This window comes from Panicum virgatum, chromosome 9K (genome assembly GCF_016808335.1).
Source record: "Panicum virgatum strain AP13 chromosome 9K, P.virgatum_v5, whole genome shotgun sequence".
Classification (NCBI taxonomy): Eukaryota; Viridiplantae; Streptophyta; class Magnoliopsida; order Poales; family Poaceae; genus Panicum; species Panicum virgatum.
In genome coordinates, this window is record NC_053144.1 from 24,736,450 (window position 1) to 24,752,427 (window position 15,978).

At 45.6% G+C, this 15,978-nt stretch overlaps 1 protein-coding gene and 1 long non-coding RNA gene across 2 annotated transcripts; one reads left to right on the plus strand and one right to left on the minus strand.

Moving 5' to 3' along the window:
• Window positions 1–7,531: 7,531 nt before the first annotated feature.
• Window positions 7,532–8,814, plus strand: LOC120647862 (PTI1-like tyrosine-protein kinase 1). The gene is made up of 4 exons (XM_039924683.1): window positions 7,532–7,616; window positions 7,744–8,103; window positions 8,293–8,633; window positions 8,749–8,814. The coding sequence occupies exons 1-4, from the start codon at window positions 7,532–7,534 to the stop codon at window positions 8,812–8,814; spliced, it is 852 nt and encodes a 283-aa protein (XP_039780617.1).
• A 1,741-nt stretch (window positions 8,815–10,555) lies between these two features.
• Window positions 10,556–15,978, minus strand: LOC120650919. The gene is made up of 7 exons (XR_005665859.1): window positions 15,803–15,978; window positions 15,148–15,261; window positions 14,998–15,023; window positions 11,576–11,646; window positions 11,086–11,285; window positions 10,918–11,001; window positions 10,556–10,802 (listed from the first exon to the last, which is right to left on the minus strand). It is a non-coding gene; the product is annotated as an uncharacterized LOC120650919 (long non-coding RNA).

Sequence of the window (15,978 nt, forward strand, 5' to 3'; positions counted from 1 at the left end):
CATGCTTCCGCATCAGGCGGGCCATAACTACAACGCGGGGGAGCCCGGGATTACGTGAGAAGGGAGGGCAGCCGGCGGCAGATGAGAAGGGAGTCGGGAGGAAGAGGATAAAATGAGAGCAGGAGAAAAAGAAAAATGAGTAGTAAAGTCTCTGCCATGTGGGACTCACGTGGTTGTGGAGGTATTGGAAATTAGATTTTAGTAGTCTGATGCGGGGTGACCATCAAAAATGCAAAAGTAACTATTATTGCATCGGAGATGGAGAAGAAGATGCTTTGGTGTTGGACGATGATCTGTTTGCTGCAGACGCTCAAAAGCACCTCTTTCAACAATCTATATGAAAGTGGTATTGGGACATCCCGATAACACTTTATCGAGAGATTTTTTTTCCGTCAAATAATGCACAGTGCCCGAGCTGCTAGCTGAGAATTGACGATAGGCTCTCTGGATGCGCACTGCCCGCGTCGCGTGGTCACCTCCCCAAAAATTTTCACCCAAAATTTTTCACCTCCCCTTTAAATACATGTATGAAGCATTAAATGTAATTAAATAACAAAACTAATTACACAGTTTCGATGTACATGACGAGACGAATCTTTTAAGCCTAATTAGTGCATGATTAGCCATAAATGCTACAGTAACCCACATGTGCTAATGACGCGGTCAAAGGCCTCAAAAGATTCGTCTCGTGGTTTCCAAGTGAGCTTTGAAATTAGTTTTTTAATTAGTGCCCGAAAAACTCTCCCGACATTTTGTCAAACAATCGATGTGACTTTTGATCCAAAAATTTTCACAAACTAAACACCCCTGGCGATGACCAGCGATAGATGGCTCTCGTCCCGTCCGACGAGACTGACACGACGCCTGACCTGACCCACGCCCGGAGACTCTGACGCTGCACTCGCTGTTGCTGCCCAAACGGGAAAGTGGTGGCTTTCCGCGAAGCTTCGTCCTGCGGTAACTAGCTCGAGTCATCAATATAATCATACTCATACCATAACGTGATCTACTACTGGCCGGTAGATGCATACGAGAATGAGATTTTCGTCCGTAGTCAGAGATCGGCATTGATCTCGCACAACGATCCCGGAAAAGAAAAAAAGCAGGTGTGGTGGGGCGCTCATCTATTTCAAGCGACCGAGACACGTAGAAAGTAGCACCACCTCTAGCTAGCTAGAGAGGGGCTATAGGGCCCTTGATCAGGCCTGGCCAGCGCCGGCCTGCGTCAATCCGGCCTTCAAGAGAACACGCTTAATTTCTTGTTTCTTTTTCCGTTGTAAGGATGGTTGGTCCTTGGTGTAGCATTGTTACATCGCAAAGATCAGTGGAGTCGTTTCAGTTTGAGAGAGCATCGGTCTACTATATATGTGCAGATGCAGAAGCTTAATTATTAATTCAATTCGTTCCAGCTTGCTGCATGATGCACGCAGTTACTCAGTAATACGCACTCAGGTTTGGTAATTTCACCTCAAACATGTAGCTAGCTAGTATATATATCAGCAGTAGTATTTGGCTGACGACATACGATTACTGTTCAGAAAATCCTAGAACATGCTAATTAATATTTACAAACAGCATGCTTGTTAATTGATCCGGATTCATTTCTTTTTCTCGCCGAGATGCCTGGCTTCTAAGGCTAAGATCCGGTGTCTGAATCTTTGTACGATCACCTCTGTAGCCTTCTGTACGTTCACCTGGAGTAGTGGATGGAACAACTGTAAGAGGGTTAAGTCATCACGAGAGTAATTAACAATATCAAGAGTTGCAAAATTGTACGGGATAGTATGCAAGTGCATGCGTAGCACCTTCTTTTTGGAGCTACTTTTGGCCTTGCAAGCTCTCACCTGGTTCCTCCATTTGTCCTGAGAGCATCAACGAAGCAACATTATCTAAAACCATATCTAATCATCTCATTCTCATGGCATAGAACATATATAATTGACCCACAAACCTTGAGATGCACAGCTGTCCGAATCGATGTGGAGAAGTAACCCCCCTTGATTTTACTCCACCTTCCGATCCCTTTTCTGGAGACACCATTCACCAGATCAATCATTTCGCCCTCTGTCCAATGGTCGTTGTTTTTCCTACTTCTACCTTTCCCGCCTCCACTTGTGCAAGGATATTGTGAGCCAAATAACTCTCCGACTTTACCTGAAAATTAAACAAACCTAAAATTCATGTCCATTATGCATTATGGGTGTAAAGAGTGCTACAGAACAATGATCCAAAATAGTCTACATAACCAGCAGAGACACACTAATAAGTTTGACCTAAACTAAAATCTTCAGGGTCTCACTATGGAACTGCTAAACAAACAAATTCTTTGGCGTGCTATCTTTTACCATATAAATGCAGGCCAGCTTAGAGAATGTGTGTGCTTACCCTGGCAGATATGCTTTTCCTGCGAGGTCCTCTTCTTCCGTGCCCCAAACCGGCACTTGGAAAGAAACAACCTGCAAGTCACATAGACGATATATATGTGTATTAGCAACTACAATAATGTATCTAACAAGGTTTATCCATGGATTAGTTACAATGTATCCTATTTGGATAAACAATAAATGTATATGTTTTATCTATCTTTTCTAAAAGTTTTTGTTGGACAATAAATGTATTGCTTTATTTCATATGAGATGTACAAAGACAATGGTCGAAACTACGCATATAGCAAATAATTAAAAAAATTATAAAACATAGGTTGCTATGTAGCAGAGAAATAAAACCTAGCATGCTTGGGTCGATGTAATCTTTGATGTCAAAGTCATCAATGATTGTTTCGTCATCTGTCGTTGCTTCACCATCTATCATCACATTCAGAGAATGAAATTGATTTTCCATCTATAGTAAAGAAATCGAATTGGTTAGCAGTACGTGCTAGCTTGCAACATGCATGTACTTGGACTAAAAGTCTAGTAGTCGTACGTGGCAACTGTAACGGCCAAATAATGCACCTGCAACTGCAAGATAAATCTGATAAATTCCTCAACGCACAGCTGAATTCAAGAAGTATATATAGACAAAAGAATAAAACATCGATTAAACAAATAGTACCCCCTAAACATCCGTGCAGATGTTTCTCGTTCCTGGGCCCTGTCCATAGCTGCTCCAAGTCCATTTCATCTTCCATCATCTATCATAGAAAAAAGTTCATGCAAGTATTTGTACAGCCTAGACTAGTAGACTAGCCGGTATAAAAACATACAGATACACAGCCTGCAATGTATTTGTACATGATGCTCTTTAATGATGGCACGGTGATACCCAGCCTGCTTAATTATTTGTATGTTTCTCGCATAAATCATGATAATGCTAAGTGAAGCACGCATTTATGATCAGAGAAGAAGCGCGTACCCCTTGTAAGACGACTCTGCAAAGGCGAGCCGCGCGGAGGAGGAAGAATCCCAGGTGGTAGCAACAGGCAGGCCCTGCCGGAGCGCCGGATAACTGAAGCTCGCCTTCTTCCGGCCGGTGAGCTAGGTGGACGCAGCAACAGCCTACAGCTATACAGCCGGCGCGAGGCCGCGAGAGCGAGACTGGCCGAGCTCGAACGAGAGCGGAGGGGAAGAAGAAGAGCTTGCAGATGTAAGGAACAAACACGGAGCTCACAGCACACGGCAACGCGCTGGATCCTAATCCTATATATAAAGCAAAAGAAAAGGCGCAGGTCGGTGACCAGGTCCAGGGAATTTTCCTGGATGCTTCCTCGTCCGTGCACTCTGCAGTGCTCTTCCGTACGTTGGAGTTGGGCGCGCGACTGGTCTGAACTCAAGACTTGCGGTTAAGAGGGGGACCGCAAAACGGGCAGATCCTGCGCCACCTACGTGTCCAGTTGTGGTTGGCATCGCCACGCGAGAACTTCACAAAGGTGACAACGCTTTAGTGACAGGTGAAGAAACTGAAAGCATGGATCGAAAAGGTTGGTATATATCGCGGATAGTGCGCGTTGGCCACTAGTGTGGCGTGTGGGAAGCACAAGCCACGCAGAGATCAGGTCCAAGTCTTTGATCCAGAGGTGATGAAAATATGAACCGTGAACAGATTAGCTGTCTCCACTGTCCCTTTCGCCGGCGTTCATTTCATTGATCCCATCGTTACGACTACTCCAATGTCTTTATTACCGTCAAAGCTGAGGATATTGTTGATATTCCATCCACGAGAAATGCGCACTAAGAATGTGGACGGGCTCGGCACCATCCACTACTTTTTTTTTGAATACGCAAAAGATTTGCACATCTTTGTAATTAAGATAGAAGAAAGTAACCATATAAACGACGTGTTTTTTGAAAGCGCCCTAGGAGGTCAACATGAAAAGCTGAAACTGCTGGACCATCCTAGAATATAACAGATTCGGAATTTGATATTACACAAGATATACAACCTAACCATGTGGAGCAGAGCAACCTAAGAGGGTGCTTTGCCTCTTCGCTGCTGCCTAAATTACCCTCTTCTGGTGTCATTGAAGAGCGCATCTAAAGCCTTGATGTTGCCAACAGTGCCGTTGAAGAGGTTGTCATAGGCCTTCCTTCCCTCCTTGCTTGGAGGCAAGTACTCGAGAGAGGCTCTGGGCGGCGAGGTGCAGCGGCGGCGAGGTCGAAGTGCAGCGGCAGTGGGGGCTAAGCCCGCGGTGGCGGCCTGCAGCGGCAGCAGTGGCGATGGGCTTGGCGGGCCCATGAGGGCTCGATGGGCTGAGGCTCTTTTTTATTTGATTAACCGAGGTGGATACCAAACTGTCTCGAAAAATACTCCATTTACTGTGACTTTCGTTCCGAGGCGTTTCTATTGCCCGCCTCGGAAAATCAAATTTGCCCGCCTCGCAAAAGATTACTATTGTAGTAGTGATCAGCCTTGTACACATCCTCAACACCGATCCGATCCCTAGAATCTAGACGGAGGGGACGAACCTGCTAGCTGGTGGATCGGAGATAGGGGTGGTATAACGGATCATGATCCAAGCATCAAGTTCAACACGATTAGCTACAGATAATAACAAATATTTACCAACAATTATAATCAATAGAAATGATTTCTTTTAACCTTATTAGCAAGACAAACTGAACAAATAAAGATCTCCAAGCCTAGACATAACTTCTGGATATGAAATTTGTGCACTGAACTACACATGAATAAATTAAGCTACTGCATAAATTTCGTGACTTTTGGACTGGCAAATCTGCATAAACTAATTAAACAATCTTAATCACAAATTAAAATAAAGTAGGGTTAAAAAGGACATCAAACAAGCATGAACATTTCTTCCGTAGATCTAGATCTAACCAATCCAACAAAAAATATTTTGTATTTTTAATATTTTCCTTTATTTGTTATGCGTTTTACAAATTTCAGCCGAATAAAACAAAAAAAAATCAGAAATTCTAAAACTAACTGCCTCTGTGAGAGCGCACGAAGCTCCATGGCAACCGCTCTCATGTGCCATGCTGCCTCCCGTTAGTGAAAGCGGCCGCTTGATCGGAGTCTTCCCTGGTGCGCGCTCGCATGTGCACTGACCAAGGAGAGGGTCAGCTAGCATGGGGGATTGATCTCTGGCCAGGCCTGGCAACACCAAGAGCTCAACTTGAGAAGAAATCAAAGGGGGGCGCAACAACGCTCAGCGACTTTGGCGGTTTGACTGTTGTTCAGGGGCTTTGCCGCATGCTGGATCATCGGTAGGACCGAAGATGTTCAGAGTTTCAGATGCGTGCCCACACCACACAAGGGAGGAGCAAGCTAGCTGCTGTGCGCGACAGTGACGGCACAGCGTGCCCACACAAGAACGTAGTACAAGATGTCAGGACCCATGCCGGCGTGTCCACCCTGACCGCCTCAGTCGACGTACACCTCCTTGATCCTTCACGTGCTTCCCTTGCATCGCCAATCCAAAACGACACTTGACGGGCGTCGCCTCTGCATCGACTCTTCCCGTGCTGACAGGTGCCGTTTCTCCTTGCTGGTTGCTGGGCGCTGACAGTGGAGGAGGCTTGGATTAAGTTATATCAACTGTAAAATTGTGCCATCGACCCATCTTAGATTACATTGAGACATAACATATATTCACTTCATTTCAAATTATAGGCCGTTTGACTTTTTGAACTCCAAATTTGACCACTCGTCTAATTCAAAAAAAATTATCTAAACATAGTCAAATTTAAGTTATTCTTGAAAAACCTGTATTGATAAAGCAAGCCACAACAAAAAAAAGTGATATTTTGTATAAAAATTTTTAATAAGACAAATGGTCAAACTTAGGGTTAAAAAATTAAACAATCTATAATTTTAAACGGAGGAAGTATATTTTTATGTTATATCAACTGTAAAATTTGGATAAAAATTGTGCTTCGGGGGTTTTATCTCACTTTCTGTACTGCTGAACCTATCTATGTTTCTTTTCTTTACTTGTGACTTCAAGTTGTCAAAGCCATCGCTATCATCATGCCACAGCGCAACAGATTAGCAGCAGCATATGCCAGCATCACACTCCTGAGTTCTTGATGCGACTCGTTGACGACGACGCAACTGGTCAGCAACTATATATACTGGGGTTCTGAAATTGATTTTGTAAACTGATTTTATTTGACACCGTAATTAACAGTCAAATGTTACTATTCCTAGCGCTACCTAGCATGCCAAACAAGGCCACTAGTATTTTTTCTACCAACGAGTCAAAGGTGTGGTCCAGGGTATATATGAACATTATCTAGCCGCTAATCCGATGTCTCCATCAGTAGACAACATTATTGCACTTTCAGTTAGAAAAGGACCACTGTTTAGTTGCAGTTAGGGATGCAAGTGGGTACCTAACGATGTTTTATGGGTCAACTAAATAATTATTATGGCATGCCATCTTAATTTATTTCTCCTCCTAAATTAATTACGCACAATACCATCCTAGTTCATTTTATCAAAGTTTTGAGTCTAACTCAATGATCCAAAATAAATATAACTTGCATCCCTAGTTGCAGTCAGTGACGAATAACATTTTTCTCACATTGTAAAAAAGTTCCGGAAAGTATCACATACAACTACTATCCTATCTTACTATACTCTACTTATTTTTGTTTTTTTTTAAAAAAAATAGCCACGTTTACCACTATGAAGATAGTCTAAGTAACCCCTATATATTTTTATCTAAATTACTCGCATCTGGAATTCTGAAAAAATTATCTAAATTAACCCCTTAATCTTCAACTAAACTACTCATCACCTATTGCATTAATTATGAGTAACCAACCCCCGGCCCGTACTCGTTTGGGGAGGCTGGGTCCAGCGCGCAGCAGCCATGGCCGCGACGTTCTTCCCCAGACGGGAAAGCGGGGGGCGTTTCCGTGAAGCTAGCTTCTCATCCTGCCGCAGCAATCAATTGAAGAATCTATTCGTCGGATCGATCACGATCGCGTGTGCGGATGTGCCATTAGACTCAGCTAAGCTTGTCGCATCGCATCGCATTACATAGGGTTGATCTCCCGCCCGCCTCCCCTCTGGTTGATCTGGTTCATCATCAGCTTCGTCTCCGTAATCAGCTGCCGGCCGGGCGATGGGTGGGTGGAGCGTCTTGTCGTTCTTCCGCCGGACGAAGGCGGCCGACTCGTCGTCCACCTCCAACACGCCTGTGTTTGCAGGTATGGCTCTGCCTGTTTCTCCTTGGCTCGCTGCTCCTTTTTTGCCTGCTTCTTCTCGCGCCTCGCTTTGCTTCTCTCTTGACGGCACGGGGTGCTGCTGGTGCTTGATTGTTGTCCTCGCCATCAGTGAACACCACGGAGCTGGTCCTCACCGTGCCGGAGCTGATGACGGCTCGCGATCTGAACAAGGCCACCCGGTCCTTCTCGGCCGCGAGGCTCGTCGGCCGGGGGCGCAACGCCGCCGTGTACATGGCCACGCTGCCGAGCGGCGCGGTCGCCGCCGCCAAGTGGCTCGAGACGCCGCCCTTCGGCTCCAGCAGCACCTGGAGCGCCTCCGACGACGCGTTCCTGAGGCAGCAGGTGTCGGTGCTCTCGACGCTCCGGCACGACAACCTCGGCCGCCTGCTCGGGTACGCCGTCGCCCCCGACCTCCGCGTTCTTGTCTTCGAGTTCGCCACCATGGGCACGCTCCACGACGTCCTGCACGGTACGCCGCGCCCGCGCGCACAACATCAACATGGCAGCATCTATCCGGCCCCTAGCTACTTATTGATCCATCACTCTCTCATCGATCTCCTTCTCGTCCCCTCCCCTCACCGATCGGCGCACAGGGCCGAGGGGTAACGGCGGCGCCCAAGAATTCCGGGCGGCGGCGCTGCCGCTGAGCTGGGCGCAGCGCGCGCGGATCGCGCTGGACGCGGCGGGGGGCTCCAGTACCTGCACGAGGCGGCGGCGGTGTCGCACGGGGGCGTCAGGTCGACCAACGTGCTGCTGTTCGAGGGCCTCCGGGCCAAGATCGCCGACTACGACGTGCTCGACCAGCTGCCGCGGGATGACACGGGGTGCGTGATCAATTTCGGGACGGCCTCCGCTTACCTGCCGCCGGAGTATCTGATGACTGGCCGGAGGATTCCTCTCAAGTGTGACGTCTACAGCTTCGGAGTAGTACTGCTCGAGATCCTGACGGGGAGGGCGTCGTGGGATGCAACCATGGATCCGCATGGACTGGTGGATTGGGTAAGCAATGCAAAACCCTGCTCTTTGATCTCTCTTGTGTAAATAGTTGTGTTCTTGGTTTGTTGGCACTCAAAAGTTGTATGCTAGTTCCAGCTTATCATACTTGCAATGACAGGCAACTCCATTGCTGAGAAAAGGAGGAGTTGAGCAATGGATCGACCCGAAGCTTGGCACGCAGTAACCAGCTGCTGGAGCTCTCGAGGTCTCCACTCTCTTCCCTCACAATATGTGTGTTAGCGCCAGATCCTAACTAGCAGTTTATGATGAACTAACCTTAGCTTGTTCTGCCCTGCAGCTCGGGAGTATCGCTCTGCAGTGTGTGCATTATTACAGGCCCAGATCCCGGCCAACCATGGGAGCCATCGCCCGATTGATCAGCGGCATCGTCGGAGACTAGCTAGGATGTATGGCTATTATATTCGCTCATTCTGGGAAAAGACTCATCTATCAAGTAGATTTTCATTAGACTGGTAACAAATCTGTGTGACTTGTTCAAGTTGAATAATAAAGCCAACAAATCTGTAATTGTGCAGCCTGTTTGGAATAACAGGTGAAAAACTGTCAAATTAATAAACCGTACAGGAAGAATCATGTACTTATTTGCCCATATACAAGCAGTTCATCTCCTTTCTTGAAGGTCTTACTGGTTTGCATTAACCGATAATTAATCACAATCGGTGGTATGCAGATCACCATTTTCACACATCAAGGTGGCAATTAAAACAACCTTTCCCGTGCCATTGTGGAAGTGGAACTCATCATCTACTTTGCTCTCTCTCTCTCTCTCTCTCTCTCTCTCTCTCTCTCTCTCTCACTTGAGTTCTTGATGCGACACAGAATCCCTAGTGGCCTTGTACTGGTTTTTATTCCCCACCCCACAGATCAAAGGTGTGGTTGATCAACTAAGCTATCAGATTCAGACAATATGCCACATAATTAAGTTGGAAGAAAAAACACCTAGTAGTTATATTAACCCTAATTAGTTAAACATTTCGATATAAGATTGCAAGTACGTACATATATATGCGCATAAGTCTAAACCACCATATTTACATTCACCACACAAAAAGAGGTCCATGGCACCCTATGTACCATTCCAGGCTTATCAAAAGTCATGTTTCTTGCAATTCATTATCATCTTACGTTTAATGAATTCCTAATAATTCACACACTAGTACATAAACTGGTTAATTTCTAATTAATAATGTAATCATTCTACTTTTCTAGAATTGCTGCCTCCTGCTGACTTTGCACTAATCACCAGTACTCCTTGTAAGGGACTGTTGTTAGTGATTACGTTGTTGATGATGGCGTCGAAAGAGCATCACTGCTAGAAGATCCATATGAGCAGTGCAGGACCAACGACCAATATAATTGACTAGCTAGCACTAGTGAGCGGCAGGCAAGTCGTTAGGAAGTGGGAGTCGCCTTGGATCGATCGATCTGATTGATGGTTGAAAGCGACGCATGTGGCACAGTCGGCGAGCACACGCCTGTACTTTGTTGCTGGATCCGGGTCATGTAGGTTATTCCGTGAAGCATCGTCCTTGTTTAGTGTCTTTGATAATCGGGCAAATGATGAGGACTGAGATGATTGAGAGCTATACAGTAAAATAAATAATGTGGTGTGACACTAAGATTGAGCTGACTATTCTAACTAGTAAGTAGTAACTACCACGCGTATCCACGTCAACCTTATTGACACATGACACATAGTTTATTTGGAACGTGCATGTGTAAACTAATGAACATTATCATGCCAAATGACTAATAGTTTGGGACGAATAGAGTAGCTAAGATAGAACATTAGCAACGTGCAGTAATATTTACTCCAGGCCAAGTAATTATAGTCAGTTTTGGTAATTTAATTATCAACCGAACGACATTAAGAACTACGGTCCGCTTAATTAGGGGTGGTAAAGGGTCTTAAAATTTACTCTAGATAATTGAAGAGCCGGACACTTTTAGTAGCGGGCTCTAATTTAGATAATAGAGGTACCGCTGCCATACAAGTATCCGAATTTTGGAGAGCATTAGTATTTACAAAACAGCATGATTTGCTAATACGATGGTTCATTTCTTTTTCTGAGCTAGATGCTTAGCTTCCATGTCTAAGATCCGGTGTCCAAATCTTTTCACAACCAACTCCGTAGCCTTCTGTACGCTGACCTGGAGTTGGTGGAAGAATTGTAAGACAGTTAAACCAACTGCACTGCTAGCTAGATATCCTTGACATGAAAAATTGTAAAGACTAAAGAGGTTGGTATTGAGTTGACTGTAGCACCTTCTTTTTGGAGGTATTTTTCTCCTTGTGAGCTTTTCTGGAGGTATTAGCCTTGCAAGCTGCTACCAAATTCCTCCATTTATCCTGAGAGCATGAAGAAACATTACCTTAGCATATATATACTCCATGTTGGAAACATGTTGCTGCCAATAATCGATGTAACTGTACCTTGAGATGAACGGCTGTACGAACCGATGTTGAAAAATAATCATCCTTCACCCTGCTCCATCTCCCAAACCCTCTTTTGGAAACACCAATCACAAGTTCAATCATTTCGTCTTCTGTTCAATGGTCATTATTCTTCTTCTATATTTTGCACCAACACTTCTACAAGGAAATTGTGAACCAAATAGTTTGCCGGTTTGAGCCTGAAAAAAAAAAGAAACCAACCAACAATCCATCCATTATATATTACCTTGTAGCGAAGACTATGCATATAATTCATATGAAAGAATGACATTAACGATGGTAACAGAGACACTTAATTTAACCTAAATTAAAAATGAAAACTTCATGGGTTCAATTGGTGTGCTGAAATGTCGTGAACCAAATAGATTTCTATATACCTAACATAAGTCTAAATTTGTCAACTTTTGCTATATTAGTGTTGTATTGAAGCAAATATACACATTTCATGGGTACTTAGGAATATGCTTACCCTCCATGATGATCTGCTTCTCATGCGAGTTCCTCTTCGGCCGCATCTCCAAGAGGCTGATGAGAAACAACCTGAAAGCACATTCAATCAGTACGGGATTCAGCTCATCTGCCGTATGCCATAGCCAAATGGCAAAGCCTTCTATGCACTAGCGGAGCATTTATTCTTTGCGTAAGTATTAAATAAATGATCATCACAAGGTATAATGAATTCTAGAGATGAACTAAATCATATGCAAAATGAATACACCTGTTGTGCATTCCATGGAGAATGATCCATCCGAGCAGATGCAAATGTACATAGACAATCCATATGCAACGCTAAATTTGGTAAATCATACTAGCACCAACTCTTCTTTAATTTGTACTCTTTTTTTGCGAGGTTCTTTAATTTATACTCTGAAACAACGGTTCTACTTCTTTTTTTTGAACTTCTCAAATCCATACTATCGAATTTCAGAAACCTGATCAATGATTTCTATGTTTTCATCTTTACAAATGCTTTCATAGTAGTGCAGTTTTGATTGCTATACATCGATATGTTCCATTCATAAATCATCAGTGATCATATTAAAACCTATCAACGCAGATGACAAAAGGACAACAGAGTGTCAATTTGGTGTGGATTCGTTTCTTTCTAGTTAAGAATTGTGCAGCCCTCTGTGCTGTTTGTAATGGGGAGTGTTAGAACATTCCCCCGGTGTGGTGACAGACTAAACAGCGCATACATTCGAACTCTTTATAATTTCGTTACAACCAGTAATGAAAGCAGGGCAAAGTCCCAGTTTGGAAAAAAAAACAGAGAGTCAGTTATAGCAAATTGTACCTAGCTTGCTCGGCTCGAGGTAATACTCCATCTCATAGTCCGTACGTATTTTCTGTACTGCCACTACCGGATTTCGATACTTCGCCCCCCAGGCACACGGCGAAATATTCGCCGAGGGTGGCCCACGGCGAAGCGCCGACGGCACCTACAGCCACGGCAAAGGCTGAGTTTGCCGTGTGCCAATTTTTGGGCACATGGCAAACACCTTTGCCGTGTGTTTGTCGAGGTACACGGCGTAAAAAAGCAAGAAGACGGCGTGACCGGAACCTGACGGCGTCGGGATGAATTCGCCATGTGCCACGATCTCAGGCATATGGCGAAGATAATTAGTTCGCCGTGTGCCACGGTCCCAGGCACACGGCGAAGCCTGGTCACCCGCCAAAAAAATTCACCTCCTGCTCCTCGGACGCCGCCGCCGCATCCATGGCCGCCACCGGCGCGCCGTCCTCCATCCACCCCTCCAACTCCTCCCAGCTCCTCAGCTCTGGCCGGAGCAGAGACCGCGTACCAACCCCGCCCCTGCACCCATCGCTCAGCCGCCACCCACGCTGCTGCTGCCGCCACCGCCGGATCCCGCCATGGCCGATCCGCGGCTGTTCCCCGTCCCCGACCACGGCCGCCGAGGCGTAGGCGCGGCGCCCCCCTTTTCCCGGCTGCGGCCGCCGATGCTGCTTGATCCCCGGCCCCATCCCCACCCGTGCCGGCCTTGCTCCGTCGCTCCTCGCCCGCGGCCCGCTTGGCGCCGCCGCTCCTAGCGCGCGGCCCGCCCGGCGCCATCGCTCCCCGTGTGCGGCCCGCCCAGCGCCGCGGCTCCCCGCCTGCGGCCGGCCAGGCGGCGCGTGGCCTGCTCAGCTTGGCCCCTCCTCGACTACGGCCGGTCCGGCGGCGTCGCTCCCCGCCCTGCGGCCACGCGAAGAGCTCGGACTCCGCGGCCTCCGCCGCGCACACGAGCTCCGCCGGCACGCTGCAGCCTCCTTCTCACCGGATGACAGGGGGGAGAGAGAGAGCTGCGGAGAGATGGGACGAGCGAAGAGATAAGGAAGAGGGAGGATGGACGCGGTGGTGGGCCAATAGTCTTGCATCTCGCGGCTCCTCAGCCAATAGTTTTGTTGTGTGCTGCGCCTAAAGGACACGGCAAACAGTCATCTTTCCCGTGTGCCAAAGGATGGCACACGGCAAAGAGATGCCTTTGCCGAGTGTCTTTTGTGGCTCTCGGCAAAATAATAATAAAAATTCTCTTCTCACTTTAAAACTTTTTCTATTCTTCACATACAACATGTGCTACTCCATATTAAAATTTGGTACAGTTTTGTATTTATTCGCTATATTTAACTAATTAATTGCATTTCAAGCAATTTTTTGAATCAAGTCAAATTTAAATTGCAAGTGATTCAAATAATAGAATAAAATGAGTGAAAAAATGATATTCATGTTAATTAACCTAGTTTGAGGCCTTACCCAGCAAATGAAAAGAAATTTCGAATATCTTGTCCATGAAACACGACCACGAACGTGTGGCCAAATCATTTTAAAATTCTATAAAAAGCAAACAAAGTCTCAAAATCATAAACTTTGTCATGGTATCATGATTTCATACGTGGAGGCTGTGGTAAAAAATTGAGAAGGTTTTGTACAAGTTGTCACGTACGCTCCTTACAAATCGAAGTATCTCCGGAGAAGATTCTTAGAGTTGAGAAGTAGCCGTTCAGATTTCGAGTTAAAGTAACGGACGAATTGGGGTTTCACTTCAAAACTTTTTGTATATGCAATAGACAACTTAGATTATGTCATGCCAAATTTTGGTAATTTTTCAGATAAGTTTGATAATTTTTTAAAAAAATTGCAATTAAACAATATCATGTGATATATGTCGACCCGGATACTCCGGGTATATGTCCGGATACTCCGGGTTGCCGTTTGGACATCCGATCGGTAATCCGGATACTCCGGGTATCTGTCCGGATATTCCGGACATAAAATTTTTGTTTGAAAGAGAAAAGAATTTTTTTATTTTACCGTGTGCCGGCATTTGGCACACAGCAAAGTTGCAGCTGCACCGTGTGTCTAGCCCAAGCACACGGCAAAGTTGGACGGCGTCGACCGGCTGTTAGGGTTGGGGGCGGACGCCACACGTGGTAAGAATTTTGCCGTGTGCCGGCCTTTGGCACACGGCAAAGTTGCGTGTTAGCCGTGTGCCTTAGGCTCGGCACACGGCAAAGCCTTATTTCGCCGTGTGCCGGAAGTTCGCCGTGTGTTTTTTGTATGGCGCACGGCAAAGCCGCGTTTCGCCGTGTGCCCGTGGATTTGCACACGGTGAAGATCTAAGTACACGGCGAACTCCTGATTTCCGATAGTGTGCCTCTGCACAATCCCCATTGCGTGCATCTTGTTCATACCTCATCTATGGTAAAGGAAAAAAAACTAAAAAAGTGTCAAGCTAGCTTGTCATGTCCATTATTATTGCTTCTTAGGCTATGTCATTTATTACTTCTAGCAATTTTTCTCTTCCTCTAAAGCAATGCAAAAGGAGAGAGAAACGTTTCAAATGATTTCTGAAATATCCCACGGATAGGATCATATCTGAAATGAAGTCGTACCTGATGAGTGTTATGGTCAAATGTACCTGTAATGGAAACATCTTCATTACTTTCATGCCAGTTAAATTGAACAAGTACACAACAGGACAAACAACAACAACACCGGTTCAAAAAAACAACAACAAAAAAAAAAGATCGCAATGTACGTACCTCCCACTAAAAGTTCATACAGATTTGCCTCATTTGCAGGCCCTGTCAATGAAAGTTGTATCTCCATCCTATCATCCTCCATCCACACCGTGAAAAAAGTAAATCGATCAACGCCTACACACAGTGTCAAGTACTAAGCTAAGCATGCAAATGATGAAATTAAATATGAGAAGCAGTAAGTTTGCTGAGACCCGCTCATACTACATGCATGCAGATGCACCCAGGTAATACGTCACATTTATTTATTAAGAAAAAAGAATAAGAACACAGGAAAAGGGCATATTGGGATCACCGGCAAAGCTTGACTAGGTTTCAGTGGTGCCAGACCAAGCCCAGAGAAAAAGTAGGGGTTGTGTCATGTTCCAGCAGTGGATGCATGGTGAGTTACATGCATGACAAATGCACGAATAAGATAGAATTTCTTTTTGTAAATAATACTGTAGAAAAAACGGATATTAGTTATTACGATTTTAGTGAGTATTTCAATTAGTAGTTCTTGGTTCACATATCAGCAGAAAGATTATTTGCTAGGTTTCCATATAAAAAAAACATTCTATATCAGGTACATGCACACATTCATTGGTGCATCCAAATTCTATTGTTTTGTGCTACACATGAAAATGACAGCTGAAGCATGGATGTGGGTGGCACGTACGCGTGATCGGCCGAGCTCGCCCGAGGACGCAGGGGAAGAAGAAGAACTTGCCGATCGAAGAAGAGGAGAGCCCAGCTCGATCGACACCCCCTCGCACCCATGGCTGGCCACACGGCAAGCGGCGGAATGGACAATGGAGTGCTTGATCGCCGCGCGGTGAAGAAGGCAACAGTAGC

Excerpts from the sequence above, each read along its gene's own strand:
- LOC120647862 (XM_039924683.1), top strand. The coding sequence starts at position 7,532 with ATGGGTGGGTGGAGCGTCTTGTCGTTCTTCCGCCGGACGAAGGCGGCC. Across the intron at positions 8,104-8,292 it reads GCTCCACGACGTCCTGCACG|CGCGCGCGGATCGCGCTGGA; the intron begins GTACGCCGCGCC and ends AGCTGGGCGCAG. Across the intron at positions 8,634-8,748 it reads CGCATGGACTGGTGGATTGG|GCAACTCCATTGCTGAGAAA; the intron begins GTAAGCAATGCA and ends TTGCAATGACAG.